At 42.9% G+C, this 11,857-nt stretch overlaps 1 protein-coding gene and 1 pseudogene across 1 annotated transcript; one reads left to right on the top strand and one right to left on the bottom strand.

The window, feature by feature from the left end:
* Positions 1 to 2,989: 2,989 nt before the first annotated feature.
* Positions 2,990 to 7,036, top strand: LOC136547335 (thymidylate kinase-like). The gene is made up of 6 exons (XM_066539294.1): positions 2,990 to 3,409; positions 3,521 to 3,859; positions 3,963 to 4,074; positions 4,171 to 4,230; positions 4,657 to 4,761; positions 6,664 to 7,036. Exons 1-6 carry the CDS (start codon positions 3,363 to 3,365, stop codon positions 6,772 to 6,774), a joined length of 774 nt encoding a protein of 257 aa, XP_066395391.1. The 5' UTR covers positions 2,990 to 3,362; the 3' UTR covers positions 6,775 to 7,036.
* Positions 7,037 to 7,348: 312 nt separating this feature from the next.
* On the bottom strand, positions 7,349 to 10,879 carry LOC136544608 (eukaryotic translation initiation factor 6-like; annotated as a pseudogene).
* Positions 10,880 to 11,857: the final 978 nt, after the last annotated feature.

The following is an 11,857-nucleotide window of genomic DNA, read 5'->3' on the forward strand; positions in this document are numbered from 1 at the left end:
TCTACTACCGCATAGCCCGATAATCATGCCAATGGGCTCAGTGTTTCGGTTTCCCTTCCATTTTAATGACGCTACGCGGTTTGATATGATGGTTGCACATCTTTTCATGATTTCCCACGCGTCAGAATGTGTTCAGACTTATTCATTGGATTTCCTCCATCTAGGTACCGACCCGATACGACTGTTATCTACACTGCCACATCGTGTAGTCCCCGAATGATTCTATAGTACTTGGACAATTGCTTGATAGTATGCACTACACAGCGTAGTACTCGGATGAAGATTTTTTATTTAACAACAGTAACATGGATGCAAAGTTGAACACTTTACAAGATTCAAGATCACTCAGTACAAGATTTTTTTAGTCAATAACAAAGATAAGACCTACTCGGATATAATAGAGTACTCATACTCTAAGTGCTTCTCAGTAGGTACTTTTCTACCCAATGCACCTGGATACAAGAGAAGAGTCATGCATCCGGGTAGATAACAGAAGTGCAGTGTGTCCTAGCCTAGAACCTTGGGTAGACTGTCCGGCTACGAACATTTGTTGGCTACCTACCCTTGGGAGCATAGCTACTACAATAGGAAGCCTACCGGCTAGTATGTAGGATGAGCTACTCGCACATCTTGCCACCTAGCCGACTCCATCTGTACACATTCGGGTCCGGGTATGACCCTTCATGGACAGACATCGACAGGCACTCTAGAAGAACTGACATGGGACTGTTGGATGTGCTACCCTGCAAGCCGTCATAAGATTTCTTCTAGTTGCAGATCCAAACTATTCTACTATGCATAACTGCGGGTTTAGCCTACCTCTAAACCCTCTCACAAGAATTCTTCTAGTCACTACATCTCTTGGCTATGCCAACCGAGTACTCCCGGGGCTGATCTACTTCGCTCACCACCATATTTGCAAGCTACAAACTCTGAGCCACTTCGCTTCTTCTACAACTGAGGTTCAAGTGCTCGCTAGAGGGGTTTTTATAGACGTTTTGACGACATCTATAGACCAGGTTCACGCGGAATACATAGACAAACTACTGACTCCTATACAGGTTCATGTGCTACACTACAAGGGTACAGTGCGTCCCATTACACCTTTTTAGTGTACAGGTAGCCTTTTCCCAGCACATGTGAAGTTACAGTACATCCGGTAGCATCATTGATGGCATATTCTCATGGATATACTGAGCTCCTTTGGACCAATAGTACCAAAGCTTTACATGTCACTTCGACAGGTCATTCCTGCTTCTGTACAAGCAGATAGGGCAATAATTTTCATTGGCACTCTCATCCTTGAGTATATTCTTTTCAGATCATTGTTTTGAGTATAAGTACTCGCATACAGGCTCAGGGGCTACAGGGTACATATCCTCTACGGATGTTTTTTCTTTTAGACCCTCTAACTCTTTGTTTTGCAAGCAGCAAGAGGCTTTAGGGCTACACTCAGTGAGTGCACTTTCCTAAAAAGTGCACGTCACCCGAAGGCTTTACAGAGCACCTTATGGCTTCACTCACGAAGGCACTTGGATTACACTTGTTTCTACTCGGCAAGACCAGAAGGAATAAGAAGGCTTCTGAGTTCAACCATGACATGCTCGGGGGCTTGACGGACCAGGGTCCTAGGGGTTTCCCACGGGAGTTCTACTCGGTTGGGCACTGGGATTGCCCACGATCTATTGAAGGATGCGAGACAAGGTGGTGTAGACTTCAAGCTATTCCAGATCAACTTAGTCTGCTTACTATAAAAGCTAGATTTTGTAATAGGACTAGGACTCTTCTCTTGTAACTGACTAGGACTAGATACGTGCCCTTATCCTCTCCTCTATATAAAGAGAGGTATGGCGCATCCCCTTGTAACCCTAACAATCATAAAATCAATCCAACACAAAAGGCAACACGCCGACTGAACGTAAAGGCTATTACTCGATAAGAGGGCCCAAATCAGTATAAATCGTTCGTCTTTTTTACGTTTACTATCGAGTTCTGCGTACGTTGAAGCCCATCAAATACCGTCATAGATACCCCCGTGACGGGTTGTCGGTCATCAAACACCGACACCCTCCCCGCCCACCAGCCGCACCGCCACGCTTGCTCCCTCGCACCTCAGACCACTGGCTCCTTGAACTCGGGGTGGGAGCCGAGGATCGCCGGATGTCCTTCTTCCAAGATCTGTCCGTCGTCTCCTTGAACTTGATATGGGCGCCAATGTCTCCGCTCCTCGTCCCGAGCCACTGCCTCCGGTGGGCACATGCCGACAAGCTTTCATTCTCCCAAGCAGCAAGGAGATGTTGCGCTGAAAGCGCATGTTCCAAGTGTATGTTTCAAGTGTTTCAGATGTTTCATCGGTATGTTGCAAATGTTTCATACGGATGTTGCAAAAATAAATCGGGATGTTGCATATGTCGTAATGGTTGTACACGTATGTTGCAAGCTTCTGTTCCCAATGTTTCATTTGTTTTTTCCAGACGTATGTTGCAAGTATGTTTATTTGAATGTTGCATATGTTTCACACATATGTTACAAGTGTTTTATCTGGATGTTACGTATGTTTTATAATATTTTCCGAGTGTTTTCATGTGTTTTTGCAAGTGTTTTTAGATACATGTTTTAAGTGTTTAATCTGCCTTCAGATATATGATGCAAATGATGGATCTGAATGTTTTAAAAGTAGATCGGATATTGCATCTTTATCCTCGCTTTGTGTCACCTCGCCTCGGTGTCCCTTCCTCTTCTCGGCGCTGGCCGACATCTGCACCCTCCTTCCCTTCTTCTTGATGCTGGTGATGTTCAAAGGCAGCGTGGGCCAACGTGGGTGCGCGAAACGGCGCGGGTGTCCTCAGTCCGGACGCTAGCAAGCCCAGTTCTTATTCCTCTCTTCTCCGCTGGCAGTTGGCCCCACCCGTTAGATTAACCGTATTGACTTGCAAAAGGGCGGAAGCGTTGGATGAACTGTTCTATTTTCGGACGTGCGATGCCTCATGGATGGTCTAGATCAAGCGCTCCTACTGATGCGGTGACTCCGTGAATAGTAGGAACCCGCGCCCTTCCTCTTTTCCCTCCCGAAACAACCGCCGCCGCCGCCGCCGCCATCTAAGGTCTCCAGCCCTGCCCGTGCTCGCCGGCGCCGCCGACCTCATCCTGATCCGAGTGCCGCATCCAACGGCTCCCGGATCACACTACTCCACAGCTTCCGCTTTCCATCGAGCTCAGGCGGTAGCGTTTCTCGCGGGCGCCTGAGCTCGACTTCTTCCCCCTTCTTCTCCACCTGTGCCGCGCCGCCGGTCAACCTCCCGCGCCTCCTCGTCTCTGCTCCCAGCTTTTGAGCCTGATCAAAGCGGTATACCCAGCCGTGCATGACTGCATTGGTTCGGCTCGCTGGAAGAGCAGCTTCTTGGAGCAGGTGAGTCGAGTCGTCCCCGGTCCCTCCCTCCAGATGCCTTTCCCAACCCAGAATATGTGCGCGTAATAATCAAATCGTTGGGGGTGACGGTGCTTCCAATCTCTGCTGCAGGGTTGGCACAGCGGCGGCGGCGGCGACAGCACCCTCTCCTCTGGGCCTGCTCGCGCAGCGCCGGAGGGCGTTCCAGGGCGTGAGAATGGAGACGGCGGGCAGCAAGGGCGGCCGTGGTGCTCTGGTGGTCCTGGAAGGCCTGGACCGGAGCGGGAAATCGTCGCAGTGTGCCCGGCTACTGTCGTTTCTCAAAGGCAAAGGCTACGACGCCGAAGGGTGGAGGTTCCCTGACAGGGCCACCAGTGTCGGGCAGATGATCTCTGCCTACCTCGCGAACGAGTCGCAGCTTGATGATAGGACGATTCATTTGCTCTTCAGCGCCAATCGCTGGGAGAAAAGGTAGGTGTGCTCTTCTCACCACGTAACTTAACTATTTTGTCGATCCGAGGCATTCTTGGCACACTGTAAGCGCAGATTAACTGTGAATCTGTTAATTTGCCAGAGCTTTGATGGAAAGCAAGCTACTCCGCGGAACTACTCTCATTGTAGACCGCTATTCTTATTCAGGCGTGGCGTTCTCAGCTGCTAAAGGGCTTGACATTGAGTGGTGCAAGGTGAGCTGTGTGCCATTCGGATGAGTCATGACTTGCTCTCTTTCATGTCAATAGCTGCAAGCTAAGAAGTGACGCCTATTTTATCCTATTTTTCAGGCTCCAGAAAATGGGCTTATTGCTCCAGACCTGGTAATATATCTTGATGTACAGCCAGAGGTATTCTATTTGTACACACTTAGCCTATGGTGTTCCAACATTACATGTGTTTTAGTTTTCTTTTGATGTTTGTTATATGCTTATGGTGTGCTTGATGCATTTGACCTCTGTTCCATTGCTTACACATTTTAGGTGATGATGGCCACTGTTTGGCCTTAACCCAATTAATATGGCCTGACAATAATTTCTGTTTTGGAACACTAAAAGCGGTCCACTTTGATTCTAAAGTATTTATCGTAAGGCAGCAAGCAAAGAATACATGTTGTTCAGCAAATTTCTTTGCCCACACGTCTATAATGCTAAATGATGTCTGTACTGTTAAGTTGTTGTTTGATGTTACCTGTCACCTAAGGCTGCGTTCACCTCAATAGTATACATGGATTATCCTCCTGCTTCATAATGGTCAATGTGAATCTATTGTTACAGAAAGCGGCTGAAAGAGGAGGCTATGGAGGTGAGCGATATGAAAAGATAGAGTTCCAAAAGAAAGTTGCAGAGCATTACCATTCGCTCCGTGATTCGACATGGAAGGTAACTCCGTTTCTGCAAGAATCTCCAAGATGAGGTCCTTGTATTTGCTTTGCCTCTTGTGCCAATGACTCAGGTCTTGGCATGTGGCAACTCAAGGGTCTGGAATTGCAAGTGAAACAGATTTAATACCTATATTGTTCAGTTTGCAGTGATATTCGTGAAATGTCAGAGCTAATATTTTTGTGCAGAAAATAGAAGCTCCTAACAGAGAAGAAATCCATAGCGTGTGCACTACTTGATTATTTATTGTGTGCAAACTAGAAATCTACACATAACAACAACATAACAACGTAGCCTTTCAGTTCCAAGCAAGTTGGGGTAGGCTAGAGTTAAACCCACCAAGAGCCTCAAGTCACGGTTCAGGCACTTCAATAGCTGCTTTCCAAGTACTCCTATTCAAACATAGATCTCTAGGTATATCTCAAGCTTTCAAATCTCTTTTTATTACCCCCTGTCAATTTCGGTCTTCCTCTACCTCTCCTCATATTATTAGCTTGACTTAAGACTCCACAATGCACTGGTGTCTTTGGAGGTCTCCTTTGGACATGGCCAAACCACCTCAACCGATGTTGGGCAAGCTTTTCTTTAATTGGTGCTACCTCTAGGCGATCACGTATATCATCGTTCTGAACTCGGTCCATTCTTGTGTGACCGCAAATCCATCGCAACATACGCATTTCTGTAGCACTTAGTTGTTGAACATGTCGAATCTTTGTAGGCCAACATTCTGCTCCATACAACATAGCCGGTCTAATTGCCGTTCTATAGAACTTGCCTTTTAGCTTTTGTGGTACCCTCTTGTCACAGAGAATGCCAGAAGCTTGTCGTCACTTGATCCACCCTGCTTTGATTCTATGGCTAAATTCCGCATCAATATCACCATCCCTCTGTAGCATCGATCCCAGATACCGAAAGGTATCCTTCTTAGACACTACTTGACCTTCCAAACTCACATCTCCCTCCTCCTGTACAACTCCGCCAAAGTCGCATCTCATGTATTCGGTTTTAGCTCTGCTCAATTTAAAACCTTTAGACTCAAGGGTTTGCCGCCATAACTCTAGTTTCCTATTTACTCCCGCTTGGCTTTCGTCCACTAACACTACATCATCAGCGAACAGCATACACCAAGGGATATCCCCTTGTATGTTCCTGGTAACCTCATCCATTACCAAGGCAAAGAGATACGGGCTTAAGGCTGACCCTTGATGAAGTCCAATTTTAATCGGGAAGTAATCTGTGTTACCATCGTTTGTTCGAACACTAGTCACAACATTGTTGTACATGTCTTTGATGAGGGTCACGTACTTTGATGGGACTTTATATTTTTCCAAAGACCATCATATAACATTTATTGGTGTCTTGTCATAAGCCTTCTCCAAGTCAATGAAAACAAAGTGGAGGTCTTTATTTTGCTCTCTAAACCGCTCCATAACATGTCTTATTAAGAAGATTGCTTCTGTGGTTGACCTTCCGGGCATGAAACCAAATTGGTTTGTTGATATCTGTGTCGTTCCTCGCAGGCGCTGCTCGATGACTCTCTCCCATAACTTCATAGTGTGGCTCATCAACTTAATTCCCCGATAATTAGTACAACTTTGGATATCTCCCTTGTTCTTGTAGATTGGTATCAATTTGCTTCTTCTCCACTCCTCAGGCATCTTGTTCGATCGAAAGATATTGTTGAACATCTTGGTTAGCCATACTATAGCTATATCCCCGAGACATCTTCACACCTTGATTGGGATACCATCAGGGCCCATCGAAACTAGAAATCTACAACAGAGAAGAAATTTGTAGTGTGTTTAGTACTTGTGATTTTTTATTTTTGATAGTGCTCCAGACCACATATGTGCTTCTTTTGTTACTGAATCTGAAGGACAACTCATTTTGTTTCTGATGAAGGCGGTCGATGGTTCCCTTCTCATGGAGACTGTTGAAGAAAAACTGAGAGATTTAGCTACGAGCTGCATTCAGGAGTGCCGAGGGAACCCGCTTACCAATCTGGCCTGGTGAAGTGCCGCAATCGCACAAAGTAATGGCGCTCACAGGCTAATACATCGTCTTGTGTGATCTACCGTGGTTGGGATGGAATTAGGCATCTGGAAGCACTTGCCTTGCCATTTGCTCTATCAGTATCCCTTGCGCAACATATTTCTAATTTCAACGTGTGTTCAGAGAAATTTCATAGTTTTTTTCTTCCTGAAGTTAGTCTGTCTGCCAGTGTCTTGATTTTGTGTAACGTGAAACATGTGAGACTACAGAACACTTAAATTTCTATGTTTCATGTATCTGCAAATGCTGCTGGGGTGAACAAACGTAGGAAAAGGGATGTATAACAGTAGCACTTGAAATTTGGACTTTCCGAGCAAATGAATTCAGAGCAAAGGTTTACTTCCTAGGCTATTGCTCAATCAGGAAGCGTACACGTCCATGCTATTCATGTATCTGCAAATGCTGCCGGGGTGAACAAACATTGGCAAAGGCATGAAAAACAGTAACACTTGAAATTTGGACTCTCCAAACAAATGAATTCAAAGCAAGACTTACTTCCTAGGCTATTTCTCAATCGGGAGCATACACGTCCATGCTAAGTATCTGCAAATGCTGCTGGGGTGAACAAACATTGGAAAGGGCATTTTTCACTCATATAGCACGAGCTTCAATAACGCAAGTCTACGACTCAGAAACCAAAGATACACCACGAACATATCAGAGGGTTATGTTGTGCTACTGATAACTCAAGTTGTACTAGTTTGCAGAGGCAATACTTTGAGACCCACAGCTGCCGGGCCTCCTGTTGAGTGCATTAGCGCAAAGATTTTAGCTTGAGGTAATTGAGTAAGTGCAAAGTTTCAGGGGCTACAAAATAGGTATACCTTGTCAGGGTCAGGGTGTGTAAGTGCAACATGATCATTGCAGGCTATGCGATTGCCCAAGGGCAGATAACCTCTCATCAATACGCTGAACCACCACTTGATCAGGCAAGCAGTTCCTTAGATGCTGAAGCTCTACAAGAGGTCAAAAGCACAGGGAGGACATAAGTACAGATAATTCGTGGCAAACTGGGATATATCACAACCTATACAACCCTGCTGACAGGATAGTTGCCGCCTATCCTCACCATTTTCTTTGTCACTTAGATAAGGTAGAGACAAACAGATATACATTTGAAAGAACAAAATTAGAATTCTAGTTATTGCAGATTTGCAAGCAGCAGCATGGCCTAGCACATGCATCAGTTACCAAGCTGGAGCCACTATATCTCCCTAACAGTAGAATATAAAAGGCCCAAAAATTTTCCATGGAAACTAGCTAAGTGCAGGTAAACAATATAAATATGAGCGTTTACAAAAAAAGAAAAAGAAAAAGCAAACGAGGCAGCATATTTGTGCCACATACTAAGTGGTTTATACACTAGTTTGAGAAATCTAATGATACTTATTAATCCTTATGTATTAAAATCATCTTGAAGGTGAATGCTGATGGAAAACTAGCATTTCCTAGCACATGCATTTTTATTTAAAAAAAATGTGCCATAAACTTGAGAAATAAATAAAACATGGACGGAAGTGAACAATGCAAAATGGAAATAACCAGATGATTTTAATACATGTGAAAACACCTGGGTAATATGTTATCAGATTCCTAATAACCAGATCTAACAGACAATCACAGCATAACAACAGATCTAACAAACAATCACAGCATAAAGCAAATGCTTACCTTGGTCGGTTGCAGTATGTGGCAATAGAAGTCCATTCTTGTTTCCTAGGCAAACAAATTGAAAAGGTGAAAACGAGGAGAGAATAAACCAGATAGCAAAACAAAGTTTCAGATATTTGTCGACCCATTATTCTGGTGCCACCAATAGAGGTCATGACCACAGGAATGGCATCTGCAAGCTCAGCCTCAAAGGCACTAGAAAACATTGGAAGAACACACTGTTAGAGTTAGCATTTCGTCTACTTCCACCCAAGGAGCCCAATAACTGTAACGTCAAGTCAAAAAGAAATATATAGCACTAACCTGTAGAAGTTCTCTGATCCTCCAATCGCTACCAGACAGTAAGCATTTGTCAGCTTGGAGAAAACACCAACTTCACAGTTGTTCTCAAACTGAATACCTGAAAGAGTTTGCATGCCACAAGTTGCACATAAGGAAATGAAAACGAGATTTCATGAGCAGCAGGGTGAAAGGTTAGCCACAAATATTTAGACTAATAAAAGAACTGTGTCTTTTTTCCCGTTGGTGGAAAAAAAGAGAGAAAAGAGCATTTATAAAACCATGAACAGAACAGTTCTTATGCTAGCACTAGTGGCGGAACCAGGGGGTTAGCAGGGGTCATCCCCTTTTTTTAAGTACCCTGTAGATATTTCAATTACATAACACAAAAAAGTTATCATTTCACCCATTTTTTATGATAATATTGTGATTTTTCATTATGAATACTAAATGCATATGTAAAAACACTGAAAAAGCTATTGAGATATACACTTGATATATAAATTTATCACACTTATGAGGTGTCACTATGTTGCCCGGCCCCCCTTAATCAAAAGTCCCGGTTCCGTCACTGGCTAGCATATCTAACTATTGCAATTTGTCGAAGAACTCCTTTACCTTAACCCAGAGTTGTTTGTTTGATAACCCCTCGAAGACACTCGCCATGCTGCTTGTCAAGAGGAGGAAGACAACTGGCGTGTTAGATCAAGAACACCACCCTATCTATAGTCCGTGAGGCCAAACGGGGAGCACGACGACCAAGGTCAGTGGTGGAGCTAAGGGGGTCATGCCCCCTAACATTTCAAAACAAAAATTTTACTAGTATGACTTTATAATTTTTTTTATATTAAGAGGCAAAATATAGAAAATTCTTGTCATATATACCTATTAATATCTTCTAGATAATAAAATCATACAAAACACAACTAGATAATAAAATATTCCCTATGAGCATCTCCGAAATATTGAGTCGGTACTCAAGATTTATAAAGTCACCCTAGACGTCTTCCATCAACGGGCATGTCGCTTACTACCGAAAGAATAGCGCCTTAGATCCTAGGATATATAAGAAAATGTGAGCACCCATCAAGTCAATGAATTAACCCGGACGGTGACCATGAGAAACCTAACTAGTTGATTGCGCTCAGTTTTTACATGATGACTCTTTTTGGCCGGCACCCTAAGTATAATTCCTGGCTCCACCCCTGACCATGGTTTGGTTTGATTGAGGAGATTTCCATTCTTGACTGCGGTAGTTGAATGGCCGGTGCACAAATGGTTGAAGATCATGGATGGGGCTGTAGCACTGATGAATGTGCGCAAAATAGAAACTCCTGGCTGACTCTGTTCACTGTCATGCCACAAAAACAAAAGCAAACGAGGCAGCATATCACAACCTATATATACAACCCAGCAGGGGCCGTGCACCCCACACAGACAGTGAAATGTTTTTAATACCCTGTACATATTTCAGTTGCACATCACAAAAAAGTTATCATTTCACCCAATTTTCATGATAATATTGTGATTTTCTATTATGAATACTAGATGCATATGTAAAAACATTGAAAAAGCTACTGAGGTATACACTCGATGTATATATTTATCACACTTACGAGGTGTTATTATATTGTTCGGCCCCCCCTTAATCAATAGTTCTGATTCCGCCACTGCCTTAGCACATCCAACTATTGCAATATCATTATGATATTGTTGAAACACTGAATGTAGAAACTACACTCTAGACTTACCGCTGCGTAGTGGCTAAAGCACAGAGCAAAACTAGAAGCAACCCATATATATCATCCAACTCTAGAGTCCAAAATACGGATTATAGCTAAGGCAAAAATATCGCCTAATCAAGAGTGCAAACTTTAGACCTAAAATTCATATCCTGTCTCCGATATGCTGCATAGATCATGAAACTATAGCTAAGAAATCTATTAATCATCTATCATCGACGATAGTAACTCGCCATAACGACCTTAAAACGAAGATTAGAGCACCGCCATGCCAACACCAACGGGGTACCAAAGCGCCTACGCACAAAACTCGCGGCGAGAAATAGGACAAGGAGGAACTAAAATAAAATCCAAAAAAACATACGGGTCGCCATGGTCAACTACGAGCGCGCACCTCTCGCAGATCAAACTCCACGCGGTGGAGTCGTGGGCTGGCTGGCCTCTTTGGGCATGACGGGCCAGCGCCAGACTGCGCCTCGCGCTCACCACATTAGCGCTAGGGCCTTGTGCGTCCCTCACCCACCGCATGAAAATTTTTCTGCAACTCAAGCATGTAAGGAAAAAGTCCACATTATTTCTCTTAATTTTCGCGAAAGTCTGTTTTTCCTTTCTGAACTCCAAAATCGGGCAAAACACCTTCCCTCAACTTTTAAAACCGTTCATCTTATCTCCCAGGCCCTGTTATAAGCAGTTTTGAAGGCGGTTTTGTCTTTTTCTTTTATATTTATTTCGGCTAAATCTTTGAAAAATCATAGTAAATCACAGAAAAACTATAAAATAGAAAATCTAATTTTGTTGGACTCCACATGAGTAGATCTACACAGTGAACATATAATATGGTATGATTTAGTACAAAGTTTTTGTTGTGGCTTTAGATCTATGTTTTTTGTAATTAGTTGGAATAATTCATAGCTGTAGTTTCTATGGTTCAATTGTGATGAGATTTTTATGGTGAGTTAATTATTGTATGATTGAACTGTAGTAAAAATTTCATACTGATTGAATCATGTATGGCTTAGTTATAGATTTATTTATATTTAACAAGCATAAACCTAAATAAAATCAATAACTAAGTTATACATGATCCAATAAGTATGAAATTTTTACTATAGTTTAAGCATACAATAATTAGCCAATCATAAAATTTTACCACAATTGGACTATAGAAACTGCAGCTATGAATTATTCTATTTAATTATAAAAAAGCATAGATCTAAAGTTACAGCAAAAAATTTGTACGAAAGCATACTATATTATTTATTTATTGTGTAGATCTACTCATGTGGAGTCCAATAAAATTAAATTTTCAATTTTATGATTTTTCTGTGATTTGCTATGATTTTTCAAAGATT

Source organism: Miscanthus floridulus, chromosome 3 (assembly GCF_019320115.1).
Source record: "Miscanthus floridulus cultivar M001 chromosome 3, ASM1932011v1, whole genome shotgun sequence".
NCBI classification, from domain to species: Eukaryota; Viridiplantae; Streptophyta; class Magnoliopsida; order Poales; family Poaceae; genus Miscanthus; species Miscanthus floridulus.